Consider the following 22,697-nt stretch of genomic DNA (forward strand, 5'->3'; position numbering starts at 1 on the left):
CTAGAAAATCTCAAGAGTTGTCAACATATCTTAATACTACAAAATAATTTAACAAATTAGAATATTTGTTTGTAGGGCTATTACATGTTCTTTGCACATTGCTGTGTGGAAGAAATATTTTCCTGCTGTTTATGCAAGAAAATGTAACAAAATCCTAAATATGAGTTGCTTTGACATGCTGAACATTAATTTCACTCAAAAAGAATGAAACCCAGATGACTTAGCTGTAACTCCTTTTGTTATTTGATGCATCTTAATTGTCCATTTCTGGTCACTTTGCATGTTTTTTGTATTACTTTAAGTCTTTTATGGTCAGCGACGCCTGGATTTCTCTGGACCTGCAGACACCAACATTTTCCCTCTCCCATTGAAGAGTAACATTCTCAGACCTACCTGCCTCCCTCCTTTTTGTAAATCTGAATAATCGGCCTGACGCCATATGCTTTGGGGGAATCTGCCTATATTAGAATAAGGGGGTAGAGATGACTGTACGAAGGTCCTGCACGCTCGTCTGATCATGCACTTGACAGCTGCTGCACGGACCCAAGCATGGCCTGCTGAACACCAGCTTGGTGGGCATCATGAATGTGAACGGCAGACCAACTCCCTGACAGATTTCACTGCGTTACCAGAAGAGGGGAGGGGTCAAAGGTTACAACACACTGTGTCACGGCCCAATGGAGTCTGACATGTGGAGAAAACTCATCCTTTCCAGCCGGATTGCTCATCTCGGGATGCAAAATTAGGTCCATCGGAGATTCATGAGAGGCGTCTGACAGCCGGCCTGTCAGACTGTGTGATACGGCAACGAGTCGCCTCTGCATCACGCTGCTCACATGTGCATGTACAAACTGTCAGGCTGTCATGGCTTAAACATGATTTAAATCACAGGAGATGAAGGAGATACACAAATATTCACAAACAAACACAAACACAACCTCTTTGCACAGTCAGACAAAGTTTTGAAGTGTATTTATTTAGATTCCTGTTCGCTTTAAGAGCTTTATATCACTTAACATTACTATTTCAATCCTTTAAAACTCCATAAACACAAAAAAGAAAGGCTGTGAGCCATTATTTAAAAAAAAGACTACAATTCCCAGAAGGCTTTACCCTTCTGCGCATGCGTTCCAATACCATAGCGACATAAACGGTTGTTTTCGGTAGCAACCGTGACTCTGAGCGGAATAAAGTCTTTTTTAAAGGTAAGAAGCGATTAAAAAGTACTCAAGATACTAAAGATGGTATATTATAGTGAAACATACACTTATGTATATTAAAAAGGTCATATTTGTCCTTAAATAGGTGATTGAGTGACACCGTTAGCTTCGACGTTAGCTTCAATCTGATGGAGATAAGCTTGAATAAACCATTTACTCTGGAAAATTTCTGGAATTTTATTAAGATGTTTACAGATCAGGATAAGTATGATATGAGAAAATATAGCAAAAGGGAAAATAAAATATTTGTGTCATTTCCAGAAGGTTCCATTAATTTCCATCCATTCATCCAACCATCGTTTTATTTAATCATCCGTCCATTTATCCATCCATTTGACCTGCCAGAGAGGATTTGGTAAGTTTCTCAAGAGCATAGCCCTCAAAATAAACTCGCTGTTCAATCCACAAAGGCATTGCTCTTACAAATGTGCCTCCATAAGGAAATAAAGAAACTTTCCAACGTATTATTCTGAAGTGTTGTTACAAGAAAGACATGATAAGACGAGTTTTGTGGAAAGTTTATGACAGAATCTGTCTGTAACACATTGATATTGTTCAATTTGACGTGAGGGAGACTGTAAAGTTGTACTCAGATTGCTTACTTTTTATTACAGTACACGTTTAGAAAAACATTGTAAACATTTTATTGAAATGTAACTAAAGTATATTAACTCTGGAAAATAATGCACAAGTGTACCTGAAGGAGAAATGGTGCAATCAGCAAGTCTTCTTATCGGATGTAGTCATGTATGAAATTAAAAAATAAATAGCAGGAAGTCAAAAAAAACTCAAATGTTTGTGTTTATCATAGTTCCTGAACTTGACCTGTGGTGTGTTTGTGCTATTTAGGGATGGATGAAGTGGACTTAGAATCTTGTCATAATATTTTAACGTATTTATTCCAATAACAATGAAAGTGATGATAAAAAGCATTTAAAATGTTTAATTCTGCCTTTTTGTGGCAGTAGTTTGTATGGGTGGGATTGTGTTGCACTTGTGTCAAAGCCTTACAGACTACAACAAAATCAAAAAAAGAAAACTTACCAAACTACTTCAAAATAACAGTTTGAAATCAACAAACGAACAATAATTTTAGTTTTTATGGCTTGTCGACATCATCATGGATAGCAGAGGTCTGCAACTCCAGTTCTCAATGGTCGGTGTGCTGCAACGCTTAGATGTGTACCCAGGGCTGGCCCAAGGCATAGCAAACTAAGCAGCCGCTTGGAGGCTTGGGCCGGCCCTGTGTGTACCTGCTCCAACCTCCTCAGTATGCAGTCAGGTTCTCCAGAGTCCTGTTAATCACCTGGTTATTCAGCTCAGGTGAAGCAGAGACACTTCTAGAAGTTGCAGGACATCTGATGTAAAGTTCACTGTTATTACCGTAAACCGTACATTAAAATTCTTATAAACTTTGCAATAATTCCTCAACCCCATGGCTCTTTCTGCTGTTTGCTTTGCAAATCAGATGCTGAGGTGGAGCTAGTTCAGAGGTTTGCAGCAACAGCTGTCTACAGAGAAATCCTATATTAATCTAAATGTTTGTGGCTGGATGTTGTCTGTGACTGAAATCTGAGAATTTAAAGAAGGTTGTATTTGTTTTCAGACTGGAACATGTCGTATGTCCTCGATGAGACGGCTTCAGACCTCCCGGTCAGAGACATGACCATCAACTTGTCCCGACTCACCGGCGCTCCACAAAGTGCGTCACGCCTCCTGGATAACGTGGGCACAGATCTATGTGTAGGCCTGTCACAATAAATCAATTAATCAATTAATCACAGGCTAAATTAAAATGAGCCCAGTATTTTCTATTTGCATCATTTATTGCTTTTCTTTTTTCTCTCTCTTTTTCAACCAAAAACTGAATAACAAAAGTCATCCGTCTGGTTTATTTTGGATATTAAAAATGTCTTCCAGGTCCAGTGTTAAACATTTGTTAGAATTTATTGATCTTTGAGAGAATGTGTTCTTTCATTATTATAACATTACCATTATATTACTTTAAAATTGTCTCAAAACAACAATTTTATTGTTTCTTCTGGGACAATTAATCATCCAGCAAAATTTTTCCATTATTATTGTGACAGGCCTACATATGTACAGTTCCTATTTCTACTGTTAAAAGTTCAACCAGCAACTGGACTTAAATGCATCGAAGTGTATTTTCAGTTAACTCAAACATGTCAATGTATTTAACTTTGAAATGTTAAATACCCAGGCTGAGGTCTGACGTTAGTAAAGGTGTTGATGCTGTTTCCACCTGCAGATCTGAGTGTGCATCAGCACGCCCGGGAGAAGCAGAACATCGGGAAGATGCCCAGGGATGAGCTGGAGGACCGCTACCTGCGTCTCCTGGAGGAGACACTGCAGCAAAAACAGCAACTTCACACACAGAATGACAAGATTAAGAAGTGAGACGCGCACCCCAATCAGTATTACTGTTTTCAAATGGATCTCTTCCACACAAAGGGGCTGACCTGATTTTTATCCTACATGTTTGCTAGTTATCTTTCTCACTGTAAGCAATGTGTATGTCTTATAAAAGAATTGCAGTGTGGAGTTCTGCAAGGCAGCTGCTTGGAACCTGTGTTGTTTTCAGCCTGCTTTTTGCCCTGCAGCAAGCCACGATGGCAATTTATGCTAATGATGCCACAATATACAGCTCTGGAAAAATTTACGAGCACTGAAAACCTCCTGGTTATTCCACCAAATCTTGATTTCTGAACTCTTCCTGAGTTAAAATATTAGTATTATTGTTTCTAAATGAATATGAACTTGTTTTCTTTGGATTATTTGAGGTTTAAAAGCTCTGCATCTTTTTCATTATTTTGACCATTTCTCATTTTCTGCAAATAAATACAAAATTTTTGCTTAGAATTTCAGACCCATGTTGTCAGTAGTTCATAGAATAAAAGAACAAAGTTCATTGTACTCAAACATAAAGAGTAAAATCAGAGAAACTGGGGTGTGCTGTGGTGGCGCAGGGGCTAAGCACAACCCACATACGGAGGCCTTAGTCCTCGATGCAGCTGTCGCAGGTTTGATTCCCGGCCTGGCGACCTTTGTCGCATGTCTTCCCTTTCTCTCATCCCCCACTTTCCTGTCAATTAACTATCAAATAAAGGCCACTAGAGCCAATAAAATCTTTTTTTTAAATCAGAGAAACTGATCATTTTAATCTGCCTCTTCATTTTTTCCAGAGCTGTATGCCAGGAGTAAAAACAGTATTTGGTAAAAAGTCTACTCAAGTACTGAGCTACTGATCAAAAGATCTATCATTTAATATTTTAAAAATTACATCATCAGCTGGACCAAAATATAAAGTTCATGGAAATTTTATATTTTAAAGAGCAAAATTATTCATATGTATAACATAATTACAAAATAAAAGAATCGAGTTGAAGAAACATTTTTCCAAATCAGTTTTTTTCTATGTAAAACTTCTGAAACTTTAACAAAAACTGCAGGTGTGTGTCTGTATCTGGTGAATTTTTGGCTAAAACATGTTTGTGGGTAGAAAATTCAGAAGTTTTACCCAAGTAGGAGTAGAGATACTTAATAACAAAATTACTAAAGTAAAAGTAAAACGTACAGCATAGTAAAAATACTTCTAAAAGTAAATGTTTTCCCAAAAACAGTTACTCCAATAAATGTAAATCTGACATTCAGTAACACTGCGACTCTTGACCAGGTTGGGCACGAAGCTGATGAAGCTGGTGAAGGACCGCGGGCGGATGGAGCAGCTGGCTGCCGGCACAGCTCAAGCTCCGACCCGATTCAGAGACGTGGAGATGGAGGAAATGGTCGAGGAGCTGCAGGATAAAGTCAGAGTGCTGCAGGGTGAGAAGGAGGGGCTGAAACAGCGCCTCCTGGTGGCCAAACAGCAGATCCTCAACTCGTACAGCCGGAGGCAGGCGCAGTATGAGCACGTTCCGTCCAGGGTGAACTCTGGCCTGAAGAAGCTCAGAGACGATGCTTCGTCTCCGTCTCCTGCTCGACCAAGAAGTGAGTCCAGGCTGCCTGCAAAAAAAAAAAAAAAAAACTGATAATGAAGAGAAACATTTACAGAATGTCAGAGGATGGAGCCAGTTTATTTCATTATAAACACACGGCTGGAGACTATGAATAGAGATGTTCCAATCTGATACTAATGCCTGTTTCGGTCCCAATATTGACAAAAATTCTAAATCAATTTCTCCAATCAAAAGGGCAGATCTATTCAGTCTAATTCTACACTTTGTTCTCTGAGTGACATTATGCTTTATTGTTTATTTTACATTATACAATTCCTAATTTCACTTTCTGGACCATTTGACTGAACATTTGTTGCAATTTATCTAAAAAAAAATTTGACCAAGGTAGTCAACCTATTGTATTTGAAAGTTTATTATTTATTTTAAATTTGTTGTTTCACTCCTAATTGCACTGACCGGATAAATTAAAATTGTTTTTACATGTTTGACCAAGCTTGTGAAGCTGTTGGGGTTTTTAAATGTGCTGTACACATGTGCTGTGCAGAGTTAGCAAATAAATCTGCAATGCGGTACATTTATGTCTTAAAAAAAAGAAAATAAATGTTTTTAGTGAGTTGAGCTGTTTTTCTGTATCTGATCAATATCGACCGATACCAAACCTCAGATATCGGTGTTGGGATCAAAAGTGAAAAAGGTGGAACATTGTGTCCATTACAATTAGGAGACCAAATCTGTTCAGTCAGGATTTATTAAATCATTATCATGTGAATCTGTTCATTCAGAACTAACTGAATCTGTTCAGTTTAGACCAACTGAATATGTTGAGTCAGCATCCTCTGAATCCATTCAGTTAGGATCATTTGAATATCTTAAGTCAGAACCATCTGAATCTGTTCACTCAGAAAGACCTGAATCTCTTCAGCCGAGATGAACAATGAATCTGTTCATTTCAGACCAACTGAATCTGTTCAGTAAGTATAATCCGAATCTATTCATTCAAAGCCAACTGAATCAGTTCAATTCAGACCTTTTGAACCTAGTAATTGAGAACCACTTGAACCTGTTTAGTAATGATTGCCTAAATCAGTTCAGACCACCTTCATCTGTTCAGTTCCGACCATTTGGTTCTATTCAGTCAGGATGACAGAAACTCACTCAGTATGTCTCTTCCTCAGGTGGGAGGAGTTTGGAAGGAGGCAGGAGACCTCCGACTGGCCCGATTCCTCGATACGGACACAACCAGCTGGGGGAGGCGAGGGCCGAGATCCGCAACCTGTAAATTCTGTTTGTTTTGCATCATTACCACAAAATCATTAATTATGTGTCTTTCTGTATCATCTGAGTCATATGTTCCATGTTTGTCTCAGAGGTCTCTTGGTTGAATACTATAGAGCCGTTGCAGCTTAACGTCACGCACGCAAGATCCCGCCCCCATGTCGCTGCTGGAGAACAAAAAGCTGACAATGACTAGCATTGTTTTTAGCTGTCAATTTATCAACGTAACACGCTAAATCTTAAATGTATGCCTGATATATAAAAGAATGAGGGACGCAGTGCTTTGCTACTAATTGTCAACATTATGACAACTAGATAACAAGGTCAGGAAAATGTTTTAATTCAGAAAAAAATAGCGAGAGAGAAGGAAGTAGTTTGGTTACGCTACCTTGACTTTGACAAATTATTAATGATTGCAAAATAAACATCAAGCATAAAAACATAAAACTGTAATGGACTGAATGTTCTGTTCTTTGCGTGGGAAATGTTTACGTGGTTTTTTTTGTGTTGAATCTTGATACAGTTGCTATGGCAACGAGTCTGCGTGTAGCGCAGTTGACACAGAGAGTGAGAAAAACGTGGTTTTGCGTTGTTCTTCAACGGTTTTTCTGCTTTATTTTTCCCTTTGTTGTGGCGCACTGTAATAAATTAGTAATACCTACATCTCCGGGTTTCATTTTGTGAACAGAGTTGTTCTACAGCTGCAGCGCGGTTATGGACGGCATGTAAAAGAATCGTCTTTTTGCTTTGCAGCGTTGTGCGTATGTGCAAAACGTCCGATGTAAACAATAACATGCAAAGGATTTCTTACTGTAGTGAAGAATTCGCTGTGTGTTTGTTTGAAAATGTTGAGAAAAAGCTCATTCAGAAATGTTTTAGGAGCTGTAGTGAGTGGATGTTTCATGGTGCTCCAGAGAGAACATGGTGGAGTCTCAGCGGAGTCGTATGGAGGAGCTGGAAAGAGCGTCAGGGGATCTGAGGGAGGAGCTGAGAAGGAGGGAGGAGGATTTTGAGGAGAGGCTCCTTCTGGCCCGACAGCAGCAGTCTTCCACTCTAAAGTTGGTTTCTTCATGGAGGAGAGCTGCCTGACTGCAGCCCGAGCACGGGGATCTAAACACACCCTGTTTTCCTCGCAGGTCGCAGGTCAGCAGCAACGTGTCGATGATCAAACTGCAGAAGCAGCTGGCTGACAGATCCAACACCGTGACAGAGCTGGAGAACCGATATCGGCTGCTGCAGGAGGTGAGAAGTTTGATCTAGGATGATCAAACATTTAGAGAAACAGAGTCAGGAGGAGGGTCTTAGTGCTGCCAATCACTCTTATGCTCACGCCCTGACCCTTTCTCCTTGCTCTGCTAACGCTGGTTCACCACAGCATAGCCTGTCATGAATGCTCAGTTAGTTAGCATGGCCACCAATGATGGCAGATAAACACACATTCACATGAAAATAAAATTAAAAAGGCATCATAATTCAAAAATTGTAAAAAATTTAAGTCAGATAAAAACTGGACAGAAATTAGCTGTTAAGATAATCTTTATTTTATTGGTTGTTTTTGAAAACAACCAATGAGAGCCAGGAGTGTCTTAGCACTGGCAATCAACCTCATGTACACGCTGCTAAATGTGGCAATGATGTTTGACGCCCAAAATTTCCTTGGGTCAAACAAAGCAGCTGAAATGTTTCTTCTCGTGAGATTTAACGTCCGCATTCAGTGCCGCAGCAGGAGAAACCGAAGCTCACCTGTGTTCTCCAGGCCCAGCGGACGATGAAGGCGAGTAACGACGCGGCGATGGCGAGGGTGGACGACCTGACGGCCCAGCTGAAAGCCGAGCGCATGAAGAATCTGGAGCTGGACAAGCAGTTGCAGACTGTCAATGTCACCAAGATCCTGGTGGACCAGGTGAGATGCGGAGCCGTTGCCGTAGTTACAGGCATTCCGGTGAGCGCGCTCAGTAGCCTCCGTGTTTGTCGACAGTTACAGGAGCGGATCAGTGACGTGGAGCAGGAGAAGGAGCTGCTGAAGGAGAGCAACAAAAAGCTGCTGAACAGGTGAGCAAGGAGGCAGGTGAGCAGGTGAACGGCTGGGGCTATGAACTTACAGTTTAGAGTACAGTGAACCCTCGTTTTTCGCGGGGGTTATGTTCCAAAAAGAACCCATGATAGGCGAAATCCGTGAAGTAGTTACCTTTATTTGTAACAATTATTATACAGCATAATTAAATACTCTACATTGAAACCAAAGAACAAAATCTGTTTTCAGGCCTAAGCATTTTTTTTAACAAATAGAACGCTTTCTTACAAATAACTACAGTAAAATAATCATTTTAGTCATCAGTAGGAAGTACAGTAGGACAAATTGTGACTCGCGTATTTCACTGTTCCTCTGACTGTGACGCTGCGGCCTGACTCCGCTCTCTAGTGGCTTTTTCTTCTGAAGCCTGTGGTGCAGGTGTGTTTTTTCAAGAAAAGAACATAGTTATCGGTAGTAGTTGTTGCTCTTTTTTCTTCTGGGCAAAAATATTTGTCAATTTGCCATTACCTATATTTAAATACCGTAATGTTATTGGCACACAGGTAGAGAAGAAGCGCGGAGACTGTTTAGCCAATCAGGACGCAGAACACAATACACTGTGAAAAACAATACTGCACAAAAAACTCAGCGAAGCAGCGAGGCCATGAAAGGTGAACTGCGTTGTAGCAAGGGTTCACTGTACCCAAAAATTGTTCTGAAGTAAGTGTAGCACTACTTCTACATATTCTTACCTAATGAAAAGTAAAACGTAGCCGTCCGATAAGGGATTTAAGTAAGAGTAAAAAAGTATCTGGTAAAAAGTCGGCTCAAGTACTGAGTAACTGATCAAATTATCATTTAATATTTAAAAATTACATCGTCAGAAGGATAATCAAAAAAATGAAGTTAAGTGAAAATTTTGGTATTTTAAGGACCAAAAAGACAACAAATCATATCAGTAAAAAAAACTAATTCAGGCAAGAAAAATGTTTTATAATTAATTTCTTTCAATAAAAACTTAAGAAACTTGAACAAAACCTGCAGGCGTGTGTCTGGTGAATCAAAGTCAAAGTTATGATGATGAAAATTATCGCCATAAATTATAAACGATACGATAAATGCCCAGCCCTATTACCAAATAGGAGTTAGAGATTGAAAGGTTAATAGTTGGACAGGTGAGCAGGTGGACAGGTGAAGAGATAAACAATCAGATAGATGAGAAGATAGCAGGGTTACAGCTAACAATTTTTCTATTTATTGATTATTGTCGGATACAAATTTGGCTGATTCAGATTTTTCGCCAAACCACTTAAGCTTTTTTATACAATATTAAAAATACATTAAAATATGCAAATAAGCAAATTATTCATTTCCTTTTTAAGCAAGAAAATAAACATTTTACTTCCTAAAATGCAATAACTGCATTGCTTTAGTGAAATTGAGCATGGTGAAGCTAAAACTATTCTACGTAATGTGTTTCAGCCTAAGCATATTTACAGACATTTTTATCTTAAATGCAAAACGTATATTTATTTTACAGTTTTGGTTTAATTTCCTCTCTGAGTTTGTTGTTCTTTCAGCAAATGGTGTCGTTTTAGTCCATATTAATTGATTACTAAATTAGTTGATGATTATTTCAATAACCGATTAATCGGATTAATCGTCTCAGCCCTAGAAGTTATAGAGCTAATTAAATGGACAGGTGAGCAGGTGGACGGGTTGCTGACCTTTAAAGTTGTCCAGATTCTCTCAGACTTTAGGTTTCTGTAGTTTTGTGCCTCTGTCGGGTCTCAGCTCAGCTGTGTCTCACCGTCATCGCCTCCGTTTCTCGTTTTGTCCGCAGCGCCTTCGATGTCTCTCAGCAGCAGAAGTGGCATCTCCAGGAGCAACAGCTGAAGCTACAGATCGTCCAGCTGGAGACGGCACTCAAGGCCGACCTTGTGGACAAAAACGAAATCCTGGACAGGATCAAGTCTGAGAGAGGTCTGTTCCCGTCTCATAACGTCAACCTCCGGGTTAAATCAGGATAATAAGTGTCGTAAAATAAGTAAATCTCTCTGACTGATTCAGACAAAAATGAACGGCTGACAGAAGAAAACCAGAAGCTTCAGCTTCAGTTTCTGGAACAGAAGCAACAAGTGGAGAAACTGAATGAGCGTCTGAAGTTCCAGAGCAGAGTGAGCATCTCCACCAAACCGTAACCCTGAGATCTGATCCTCCAGATGATAAATGTTCTCAATCTGACGCTCCTCTCTTTACAGGAGAAGGATTACACTGCGGCTGAACTCACAGAGGCCCTGCTGCTCATTAAAGTAAGAAGATCAAATATTATCATTGCAAAAACACAAAATATGACCAAGTCTATCAATCAATCAGTCAAGTTTATTTTTGTTGCACATATTAGCAACAAGGCAGTTCAAACTGCTTTACATCATAAAAACACAAAAATACAAAGTCACATAACAAACAGTCAGCTATTGAGAAAACAAGTAGACATTACGTCATTACACATCAAAATGTTGCTTAATGTTTCATTTATTATGGTTCAAAAGCAACTCTAAGCTGCTTGGTTTAGCCTTGATAGGGACTCAGTGTTTCTGCTATTTTGCAGTTTTCTGGAAGTTTGTTTCAGATTAGAGCAAATATCTTAGTGTGTTTGAATTAAGACCAAACTAACTTACAAATAACACTTGAGCAAGCCACAGGAGCTTGTCAGTAATTTCTTAGTATTGATCATAAATGACTAAATCCACTGACAGATTATTTTACTGATACTGATAACAGGACATTTTTTCCATGTTATATACAAAATAATCTGCCAATGGATCAAGCACTTTTTCAACAGAATTAAGGATTTATTGAGCTAAAAGTAGCTCATATATCTTTCTGAAAAGTTACTTATAAATTAGTTTTGTTTAATTTAAGTGCACCAAGATATCTGTACTAGAAACTAGACCAAAATTTCTTGGTAAGATTTTGCAGTGATTCTGTTTATCCCCCTGGGCAAAAATAACATCCAGATCTTTTCCCAGAAGCAGAAGTGTGAGAAGAGCGGAGATCTGGCCTTCCTGGTAGAGGTGGATGAGGATGGGAGCGGCGCCCAGCAGGGCTCCATCAGAGAGCTGCGGGCCGCTCATGCTGAAACCATCCAGGAGCTGGAGAAGACCAGGAACCTCCTGAACATGGAGAGCCAGATCAGCAAAGACTACAAGGTGGAGAAGCACACACAGACCAGCAAATATCATTTTTGCTTCAGAGTTTAGCCGATTAGAACATAATAACTCTGTTCCGTCTGTTTTCTGTTCCATCGGTCTTCAGGTGGAGCTGGAGGCGGCTTTACGGAAGATGAGCAGCGATAAAGTCGGGTTTGAGCAGAAGTTGGAGCGTCAGATTCAGCTGCTGGACGCCAGAGCAGCAAAGATCTCCAAGCTGGAAGGTATTCATCGAAACGTCCATCTACAGTTGGATTTTATTTAAATTTGTTTATTTAAAACCAGAGGTTACTGTGTAGACAAAAGACTGAACCTATCTAAATATTTAGGGCCAATCTAAATATAACTTGCTAACTAAATATTTACCTCCAACTTAAATATTTTTTAGCTTTCTTACTGAATATTTAGCATCAAACTAATTATTGGGCTTGCTAATAATATAATTCCAAACTAAATATTTAGCTCCAAACTAAATATTTAGCTCAAAATTAAATATTTGTTTTTAGCTTTTTAGCTAAATATTTTACTTCAAACTACAGTAGTTTTTTAGCTTACTAAGAATCCAGCTCCAAACTAAACACTTATAGCTTCCTAACTAGATAGCGCCAAACTAAATGTTTGTTAGATTGATTACTAAATATTTAGCAACACACTAAACAAATAGCCTTATAACTAAATATTTTTGCTTTAGTTAGCTAACCAAATATTTAGTTTGCTAATTAAATATGTAGCTCCAAACTAAACCTCTAGCTTTCTAACTAAAAATAAGCTCCAAACTAAATCATTTTAAGCTTGCCATCTAAATATCTTGTGAATATTTAGTAGTTATTTTGTAAACTACATATTTAATTAGCTTATTAAATATTTTTGATTGAAACTGGGAGTTTTAGAAATGAATTACTAACATTGGCAAAAATATGATTTTGAAAAATGAACCTCTTCTTTTATTACAGATTTAAAAAACTAAATTGTTAAAGAATCTGAATTTCTAAGATGAATTTTGTTCTCATACAGTATCACAGTTGCAGGAAAATTTGTATCTATCAACGATGTTTGCTTCTGTTTACTAGAAGCAAACAGTTGACTCTGACCCTGTGCAGCCTTTCAAACTTTGGGTTTCAGTTTCTGCTCCTGCAGCTTCGATGATCCTTCAGCTGAGTATTTGTTCTGATTCTGTAGGTCAGCTCAGAGACATTGCTTACAGCACCAAGTCCTTTCCCTTCAAACCGGACATGACAGCTGAAGATGAGGTGGAGTTTTCCGATGAAGACGTCCATCTGGACCGAGGAGAAAACCTCCTGGAGCTGCAGATAGTCGGCGCCTCGCTGACTCCTCCGGCCCTGCAGGCTCTCGGCGACGCAGAGCCCTCCACCTTCTGCACCTACTCCTTCTACCTGTTCGAGCCGCACGCCACTCCGGTGGCGACGGGCCGCAGCCCAAGGTACGGCTTCACCTCCAAGTACGTGATGAACATGGACGAGCGCTCGGTGGAGTACCTGCGCCGCAGCCCGGTGAAGGTGGAGCTGCACCAGGCGCTGGGAGTGGACTGGAGGACGGTGGCGACGGCGCAGCTGCGGCTGCAGCAGCTGCTGGAGCAGCAGGGGAAGGTTTACGGCAGCATCCCGCTGGTTGGTGAGTGACAACGCTCACATGCAACCCGGCAACATAAATAAAAGCACGCGGGAGACGACCATTGGTCTTATTTGACAGAAATGACGGAGCACAAACCTGGAAAAAACAAACTTTGGAGGACCTGAGTGAAGTTGGCGCCCCCACCTTCAAATAAAACGAAATTGGTGTGAAACTTTTGTAAAGCAAAAATCTTTGTTTGTGCTGCTGTTGTTTTAAAGATATTAATAAATGTTTCCAGAGGTCATGAAATGTCAACCAGCCTCATCCAACTTCTTCAAATCAGACAAAATTGATCTTAATCAACTCGACTATGTTGGGCAGTAATAATTTTCATTTGTGCTGCTTTTGCTTTGAAGATGTTGATGATGACCTTTTTATGAGCACAAGTCGAACTTTAATCAGTTTGGCTTTTCTGTGTAAAGAGTAAAAAGTATTTTTACATTTTAATCAGGAATTCATGAAGACGCCCGAAGCTTCGGGTCCCTGGAATACTGGCTGCGACTGAAGAACCCAATAACAGAGACGACCAGCGCCAACCGAGACAAGATGAAGGCTGTGGACCAACCACAGGTCATCCATCAGAACATCCATCTATCCATCCATCCACCCATCAGAACATCCATCCATCCAGCTGTTACAGATCATTCAGTAATTTTCTGTATTTTTTCTCCTTTCTTGTATTTTTCTAACTCAGCCACCGACCGGCGCCAGCAGGAATGAACTCCTGATCTGCGTCCAGCGGTGCCGAGGCCTTCGGTCCAGGAGCTCCAGCTCAACGAGTCCCTATGTCGTCTACAAGTTCTTTAACTTCCCCGATTATCCGACGGCCACCGTGGACGACAGCGGCGAGCCGGAGTTCAATGACCTCAAGTCCTACTCCGTCCTGATGGACGATGACCTGGACCGGTTCCTGAAGACGGAGGGGCTCCAGTTCTACGTGTTCGACTACAAAGAGGAGCAGCTGGATGCCTACCTGGGGAAAACCCGAGTGCCGCTGCTGTCCCTGACCCAAGATCAGGAGGTCTCAGGTGAGATTTATGAGGGATTTATTGGAATTCAGGTAAAAAAGACTTTGATAATCCTGAGTGGAGTTGCTCAGAGTTACTGGGCCAGACTTTATAAAGGCTTACTGGGCCAGTAGAGCAGGGCCCCGATTTATGTTTGGCGGGGCCTGAAAATATTTTTCTTTTCTTTTTTAACAAATGCATGTTTTCCAAATATTTCATTAAATATATTATAAGTAGTATAAATAGCTGTATTCTAAGTACTATATCCAATGTTCAAGTATGTAAAAATTCTGAAGCTATAATAGATTTCACACTGCAAATACACAAAATCTTAGCAAGTATTTTTGGTTTAGTTTCTTGAGCAAACATCTTATTACACTTAAAATAAGTAACTTTTCAGCAATATATAGGAGCTTGTTTTAACTCAATAAATCCTTAATATTAATGAAAGGGTGCTAAATGTTTGAATTTTTTTCTGTGAGAAAAGTGAATCAACCTTGCTTGTTGTTGCTGCTCAGTTTGGTGTGTTTTTTTTCCCCAGGTATGTTTGAACTTGCTGATCCCTCTGGAAAACCTGCCGGCAGCTTAGACGTAACGCTGAGGTGGAAGTCCGCATACAGTCCCTCAGCGGGGATCACCAGAGCTGCTGAAGAGCCCAGCTTGTTCCCAGAGCAACAGGCTGGAGATCCGGTCGATCCTCATCAGGAACAGATGAACGTTGAGGCGGAGAAAAAAGATGGATGGCGGGAAGATGTTGAAGAGATGCTGGAGGAGGAGATGGAAAAGTTTAGGAGCTCTGACGCTGCAACTGTTTCTAAGGTCAGACATTCACCTTTGGCATCTTTGAGTTCACAGTCAATGTGCAGAATTTCAGACAGAAAAAGGTGTTATTGTCTGTTTTAACATTAGGCGGTACTGCCCACAATCAGAGGACAGAAGACGCTGGAGCGGGACGGATCAGGGGCCAAACGGGTCACGTTTGTTGATGTGACACCTGAAGAAGAAAAGGTGAGATCTGTGGGATCAGTTTTAAACTGTTTGGTCCCAAAAACTCTGATTTGAACTGGAGAAACAAACAACTATCAAAACAGAAAAGTACCAAAATGTGGTAGGTAAAAGGGACTTATTACTCAAAATTCACATTTTACACAAATTTTGTACTTCCATTTGGGTTCCCACTGCTTCAAAACAGCCCAACACCTAAAAAAGCACGTTTTTTGGCAGTAAGTTAATGTTTTTGGTGTCTGGAAAATTAGCCATTTAAAAAACCTCCCAATTGTTAAGTCACATTCAACGGGAAATAGCTGCTACCTAGCAACCCACGTTGAGCTCCAGCCCGTTACCTAGCAACCCAAACTGAATTCCACAATGTTCAGTCAGCTGGTTTTACTGCTATAAGCTATGAACAATGGCTGCTGGAAAACACAAGTGCCTAGTTGTCTATACAACTAGTAATGTCTATACAAACATGTTTGCATAGACCCTAGACCTGTCCTAACCTGTTTAAGGAAGCGTAATAGGTCACCTTTATTGCCTAATATTCAGTTGACAATATCGATTAAGCTGCATTTTCTCCATCACAATGCTCCCATCGCTGTTTGTGAGCTTTAGCACCTCGACCAGTAAATCAAAAACAGGCCAAGCATAGTGTTGGAATGCAGAATTGAATTTTAACATAGCTAAAGTTTGAAACAAATCCACCCTTTGCAGTTTTGATATTGAGTAGAGTCGGATGTTCTTTGCTCTTCACGAGACTTCAGGCCTTCGTCTTTTATGTTCAGTGTATAAAAATTGTTTTCATGTTTCTTTCACAGTTTAATAAGCAGAGCTCAGCAGAAAGCCTTCCAGATAAACAGAAGACAACGTTTTCACCTGATGTTCAGGTAAACTTAAACATGAGTTATTCTTACAGTGACTCTTGTGAATGACTCGTCCTCACCCTGACCCGTTTGTCTTCACAGGCGGAGCCCAAAGCTCCTCACAGGACAGCAGAGGAAGGCAATGATGAGGAGGAAGAGTCTCATGTTTCCGAAGGGCAGCTGGTTCAGGACGCGCAGTCCTACTCTGACGACTCTGACATCTCCGAGGAAATTATCGAAGGTTGGAATGTTGATCATTAAAAAACATTTTCCATATTTCAGGATGGATTTATTTAGCTTTTTATTTATAATAACCTCCAAATAAAGAGGAACATAAAATGCAGCGATGGAGAATCAGTCTGACATGAATTCAAGGGCTTCGTCTTACAGAGCGAATAAAATCCAGCAAGTTTGATGCTTTACCATGTAAATAAAAAAAAGATCTTCCGACTTATAATACAGAAACACAAAATCTTACCAAGCATTTTGTTTAGTTTCTAGTGCAAATATCTTATTACACCTGAACTGAAACAAAACTAACTTACAAGTAACTAAGGAAGGCAGTTACTTGTAATAGTTCATCAGCTCTTTTTGGCGACTGTGAAGAACCGGTGGCAGTAGAGAATCATTTATTAATTCCCACACTAATTCACCTTATACTTGTAATTTGAACATTATTTTGACAATTTTGTTTCCCCAGGTTGCCTTTTTTTACTTGTAAATTTGTATTTAAAATAATTTCAGTCCAAATTAGACAGATATTCCCGTCTAACTTGGGCTGGTAACCCCTACAATGCTATGTGAATAATGTTCAAAAAATCTTGGCACTTTTATATAAAATATGCCATTTTCTTATGTCTCTTTCTGTTTCTTTCTGTCATGATACAGGTCTTAAATTTAATTTATATTGGTCTTAAAAATTCTTAAATTTGAGTTGGTGAAACCTACAAAAACTCTGTTTAACATCTAGCTGATGTCCAGCTCCATCTGAAGGGGACTTTAACTTTTTTTTTTCTGATATTTCCTCAGAATAAATTTAAAGCATAAAAGTTTAATTAATGTTGTTGTTGTTGTTGTTTTGATTTGTTCCAGATGTGGAGGAAGCTCCAGCTGCTGCTGAGCCTCAGGGAGCGTCCGACAGTGACGACTGCATCGTTCAGGGACAGGCAACACGGAGGAAGGTCAGTGAACGCCACATGATGTCATTTAACTAAGGGCGTCCAAAATGTGGCCTGGGATCCATTTGCAGCCTTTTTAATATTTTGTTCTGTCCTTTTTTTTTTCAGGAAGCAAATGTCAGAATTTTAAAATAAAAGATGTGGAAAGATGACGCTGTTTGCATTTTAGTTTTATTGTTAATTATTAATATCAGCCAGGACAAACACTGACCCAGGTCTTGTTGCTACGCTAAACCTATATTAAAAAATGTTTCCAGCCACAAAAAAAAAAAACACAAATAGCTCAAATCTTAAGCCTGATTTGTTAAAGCAATTGTCCAAAATATGGATACACCAATATAAAAATTTGGCCCGATATCAGTATTACTGTTAAAGCTGATAACCGATATTTACAGATATCATAGGTATTTTTCTACTGTTCTGACACCTTCTGGGGAAAAAAACTTCAAGAGACAGAGGGCAACAATATGGGCATAGACATTGATTGTTAATTTCGGCCCAGTTTTATTTATTGTGCCGATACCGATATATTAAAAATGACTAATATTGGCCAATACTGATGTTAGTAACGAGATATTTTTTGCATCCTTTGCCCGAAACGTTTTTTTACATTTTGGACCTACAATTGCTTAAATATTACTGTTCCACTATTACATGTTTAATTAATTATTTAAAAAAATGTCACATACAATTTGTTTTTGCATTTTTATTTTCCAACTGAGCATTAAAGTTCACAGATTTGTGATTTTTAAGGATTAAGAGTGACTTATTGTTACATTTGATTCTATTTTCTAACATTTTAAAACACTAGAACTAACATGAACTCCAGTTTTTTTTGATTCAATATCTGAAGTCTAATTTATTTTACTGGTAACTTTCATGACAAATTTGAAAGAAAAACATATTTTACATATAACAGCTTTAGTCTGTGAGTTTGTGTTGTGAACTGAACCCTAAAGTTAGTTTTTAAGTCCAGCTGCAGCTTCATTAACCTGATTCAGTGAAACGATGTTTGGTTTTCAGCTGTGTGAGCGAGTTCGGGTGGAGGTGGTTTCTCTCAGCTTGACGCCTGAGTCCCGGCTGGCGCGGGACGACACCGTGGTGCGTCTGTTTGTGGAGTACAACTTCCTGGATCTGCCCACCGAGGAGACGCCACTGTCGCTGCCCAAACCCCCACTGGGCCGCAGCATCAACTTCAACTACAGCAAAGGTCTGTAACTCCTGGATCATGCTTGGTTCTGTTCAGAGACTCTTGAGCTTCAGTTTTCGTTTTGAGCCAAATTCTAGTTTCTGATGCTGAATTTAAACAGGAAGTTTGTTCTGTTAAAGATAGAAAATGGATTTAAGTCTACGTTCTCACTGCAGCCTGAAGTGACCCAATCTGACTTTTTATCAAATCAGATTTTTTTGGCCAAAATTTTAAATTAACTTTATATTTTGGTCCATCTGATAGCGTAATTTTTTTATATTAAATGAGAGTTGCTCAGTATTTGAGTAGACTTTTCACCAAATACTGTTTTACTCTAACTTGAGTAATTTCTCGGATGGCTACTTTTTTCACTTTGACTTAAAATTATATTGAAGTAGTTCTACTCTTACTTGAGTCCAATTTTTGGCTACTCTGCCACCTCTGACTAAAACAGACTCTGATTCATCTGTATTTTGCCAAAATCAGTTTATTTTGGTTGAAATCTGCAGCTCTGCATATTTGAATGTGCACAAATCCAGAGAGATTTTTTTTACTTACATAAAAAGGCTAGTTTGTACTGATAATCATCAGTTAAACTGGTTTAAATGTACATAATTTTACAAAAACAGATAAAGCCAACTTGTTTCACAGTTTGAGAGCGTAATTACAACCCCAGAAGAAATCCCATTATGCTTATTGTTTATCTGTTTGTAACATTTGTTTGTTGGCTTGTTTGTGTTTCCGTAGTGATTCTTGTAGACGCAGAGAACAACTCGGCGAGGCGACGGCTGCTGAAGGAAGTCCTGCAGGGCCAAAACTCTCAGATGGAGAGGTAAGCAATATTATTATATTTAACTAAAACCAACAAATAACAAAAACTGGAATTGAGAAAACATTTTCATTAACTGAAATAAATAAAAACAGTAATTAAAGGGGAAAAAACTACAACTAACTGGAACAATATTGTGTATTTATAAAACTTCTGTTGAGTATTCATTACCCATTTGATGTAAACATAATCACAATACTTTGACCTTTTAACCAAAGATTGAAAAAAACCAAACTACTGCAACTAATAAAAGCTCAACTAAAACTAAACAATATGTACCTAATAATAAGTAGCAAATCCACTCTGAAAACTAATTAAAACTAACTGAATTGGATAAACAAAAGGTCACAATAAAATAAAACTATAAAGAAAAACCCAAAACTATTAAAACCGTGGAGGTCAGGAGATGAGAACGGTGAGACAGGAAGTGACATCGAGATGAGTTTCAAGTTTGCTATCTCTAACCAGATTACATGGAATGTATTTAGAATGGAAATACCTTTATTGTGTTGTATATATTATGACAGAATATATAAATAATAATAACAGTGTAAATGTCTTCAGGGAAGTGAACATTTATTGGCTTTAAGTCTGTTGGGAGGAGCTTTGAGTTTAAACAGGTTCATCTCCATATTCATTTTGTTTTTCCAGGAATATTCCTGTTTTTATGCATCAGATTGCTCTGGAAGTGTTTCAATGTTCAGTTAATCTCTTACTTTAATCTTCGAGTGAATAAAACATGATTCCTTGATGTGGCATTTTCCTCCAGCAGGATCTGGAGATCATATATGAAGGAAGGAAACCAGAGCCAGCTGTTAGGCTGCCAACGAAACAAAAGAAAAATCAACAAACCTGCAGGCCAGCCCCTGAGGAAGCTGCTTTGTCAAAGAGATTGATATTTAAATATACAATTTAAAAGTTTCAGGGAACTTTTAAATTTTAAACCAAACAAAAAACAAATCATCATGAGAGCCTCAGTTTGATCAGTTTCTAGTTTTAGCATGAAATTAGATTTTATATCTTCATCGAATGGTTGAATGTATGGAAATTAGCCAAAGTTATCATTTTGGCTCATTTTAGCTTATACACTGTTCCATCTGACCCTGTGTTGAATTTCTGGAGACAACTGTTTGTGATTTTCTACTAGATTTTAAACCAATCCCACATTTCAGAAAGGGAGGGACACACGTTTGTGTCACTCGCTGCGTTTCTGTTGCAAATGTGATCAAAACTTTGTTTATATTCTGCTAATGTTGAAAAAACAAAACTTTGCAGTTTGCTGTGTTTTCATTAAATACGAAACACAATTAAAATCGCACGTGAATAAGTTTGATGATGATGATGATGCGTCTGCCAACAGAATCCGGTTCACGGTGGTGAGCGAGCCGCCGGAGGAAGAGGAGCAAGAGAGGGAGTGTGAGGACGTGGGCGTGGCCTATCTGAGGATCCCAGAGATCCTGGAGAAACAGGCGGATATGATGGAGGCCAGCCTGAGCGGTGAGCACACACACACACACACACACACACACACACACACACACACACACACACACACACACACCTCCACACACTGAGAGTAAAAGGATCATCTGATTCAGCTCCGTCATTAAGATCTACCAGTTACGATTTGTAAAGTGGACTTGTTTCAATATGGCCGCTCTTCGTTTCAGCGGTAATAAGATGTGGTGAAAACATGTTTATTTTTACAGGAAGTCACACATGTAAGAGTTCATCTAAAATCAGCGTTACATGCAGTGCCTGCAGCTCTAAACTGAATAAATTGAAAATGGTGTTAGCTTGTGGAAAGTAAAGTTTAAATGATATAAGAGCTTATGAAAACAGATTTCATGGGCACCGCCATGTTGAAATTCCGACTTGTTAACTAAAATGTTATGTCAGGTTTGATGCCAGCTCCGTTCCCACTTCCCAGGTTTACTGGAAAGCAACATGACTCAAAGACCTGCACATTTTTATATTCAGATGCCTGCTTTAATAAATATTTTAAAGATTTGAAGAAGGTTGCAGATCTTTTTTCACCAACAAATAGTACTTCTTCCTGTATTTTTTGTTTTTACTTTTTTTTGCTCCAAAATCTGCAGATCTGTCAGTTTCTTTGCTTATTTCTGCAGCTGTATCTCCGCTCTGCTGCTCATTATCTCCATGTCTCTGTGTCACTGCAGTGCTGGACGTGGAGGACAGCAGCCAGGTGGTGGGACAGCTGACCGTGTCCATGGAGGGACTCCAGGCTCTGCGGGCCATCATGGAGGACCAGGACCTGGAGTGAAGCTGCAGCTCTTGATTTCAGGAGGATTCGGGTCACTGTTCTGTTGGTCCATCAGAATAAACAGAGAGTAAAGCGTCCTGGTTTTTAAACGTCCAGGAGAGACTTTGAACTGCACAGTGGGAATCAACCAGAGTGATTCTTTCAGCTCCAGAGCCTCAGCTGACAGGAAGCTCTCTGTAAATATGATTACTCCTTAATTTGTTAGAATCTCTGATCCATTTCCCGTCTTCAGATCTCTCACTGCTAATCAGACGAAGTCAGGACAGACAGGATAATGTCAAACACGGCGTTCTGCATTTTCTGCAGTCTGTGAGCTGTTTGGACTCAGGTTATCTGCAGAAGCTGTTATTCTGCAGGTTGGAGCAGCTCCTCTGGCAAGTCAGCCTCAGGTGGTTCCTCCTGCAGCGCCGACAGGTGAGAAAACACCTGAATGTTTTACAGTTTCACTTTCAATGACGAGAAACAAGCAAAACAATGCCTCATTTGATTTCATGTTTTTATACCAGACTTAGCAAACAGTCTCACTCTGTGCCTTAAATTATTTTGAACGTAGATTCTTCTAATAAATGTTTCTTCAGAATCCAAACATGTCTGTTCTGGAAAATGTTATTCTCTTTATTTCAAGACTAAACACACACGTTTTAAAAACCTTGTTGAAAGTAAGACTGGAGGATATTGGGTGAAAAACGTATCATATCAGCTTATATCAATAATTATTGATTATTTTATTTGTTTTAAATATCTGAAATATTGCCAAACTGGTGATGTGAACTTTCCTCTTTTATACAGCTTCCTTCCACGCTGTTGTTTTTAATTTTAAGCGTTTTTAAGGAATGGTGGCAAAACCTGAAACTGCTGCTGCGCAAGTTACTCAACAGGTTGTTGCTAGGCAACCCAGGAGTGAGTGAGCTGTTGATAGGTAACCAAAGAGTGAGTGAGTTAGTTGATATCACCAACCCAGCCTTCATCTCTCAGAATGCTGTCGGTTCTGGATCAGAGTTCAGAGAATATTCCATAGATT

General features: G+C 39.3%; 1 protein-coding gene across 3 annotated transcripts; it reads left to right on the forward strand.

Annotated features, from left to right (window-relative positions):
• Positions 1 to 1,117: 1,117 nt before the first annotated feature.
• rpgrip1l (RPGRIP1 like) lies at positions 1,118 to 22,262 on the forward strand. 3 transcript variants are annotated; one of them, XM_014471985.2, is made up of 26 exons: positions 1,118 to 1,205; positions 2,827 to 2,922; positions 3,490 to 3,634; positions 4,915 to 5,228; positions 6,373 to 6,472; positions 7,387 to 7,530; positions 7,609 to 7,714; positions 8,229 to 8,375; positions 8,451 to 8,524; positions 10,330 to 10,469; positions 10,557 to 10,663; positions 10,748 to 10,798; positions 11,519 to 11,698; positions 11,805 to 11,922; positions 12,878 to 13,330; positions 13,782 to 13,900; positions 14,025 to 14,358; positions 14,879 to 15,156; positions 15,247 to 15,345; positions 16,152 to 16,220; positions 16,299 to 16,437; positions 17,289 to 17,377; positions 18,398 to 18,584; positions 19,311 to 19,395; positions 20,753 to 20,889; positions 21,573 to 22,262. In XM_014471985.2, exons 2-26 carry the CDS (start codon positions 2,835 to 2,837, stop codon positions 21,674 to 21,676), a joined length of 3,807 nt encoding a protein of 1,268 aa, XP_014327471.1. In that variant the 5' UTR covers positions 1,118 to 1,205; positions 2,827 to 2,834; the 3' UTR covers positions 21,677 to 22,262. The 3 variants fall into 3 exon arrangements, with proteins under 3 accessions (XP_014327471.1, XP_023198278.1, XP_023198284.1); XM_023342510.1 differs by lacking the exon at positions 7,387 to 7,530; XM_023342516.1 differs by lacking the exons at positions 1,118 to 1,205; positions 2,827 to 2,922; positions 3,490 to 3,634; positions 4,915 to 5,228 and having other exon boundaries at positions 6,385 to 6,472; positions 7,352 to 7,530.
• The last annotated feature ends 435 nt before the right edge of the window (positions 22,263 to 22,697 follow it).

Source organism: Xiphophorus maculatus, chromosome 2, assembly GCF_002775205.1.
Source record: "Xiphophorus maculatus strain JP 163 A chromosome 2, X_maculatus-5.0-male, whole genome shotgun sequence".
Classification (NCBI taxonomy): Eukaryota; Metazoa; Chordata; class Actinopteri; order Cyprinodontiformes; family Poeciliidae; genus Xiphophorus; species Xiphophorus maculatus.

Coding starts and splice junctions, on each gene's coding strand:
- rpgrip1l (XM_014471985.2), top strand. CDS start 2,835: ATGTCGTATGTCCTCGATGAGACGGCTTCAGACCTCCCGGTCAGAGAC. Junction 15,346..16,151: donor TGACACCTGAAGAAGAAAAG/GTGAGATCTGTG, acceptor TTTCTTTCACAG/TTTAATAAGCAGAGCTCAGC. Junction 18,585..19,310: donor CAACTTCAACTACAGCAAAG/GTCTGTAACTCC, acceptor GTGTTTCCGTAG/TGATTCTTGTAGACGCAGAG.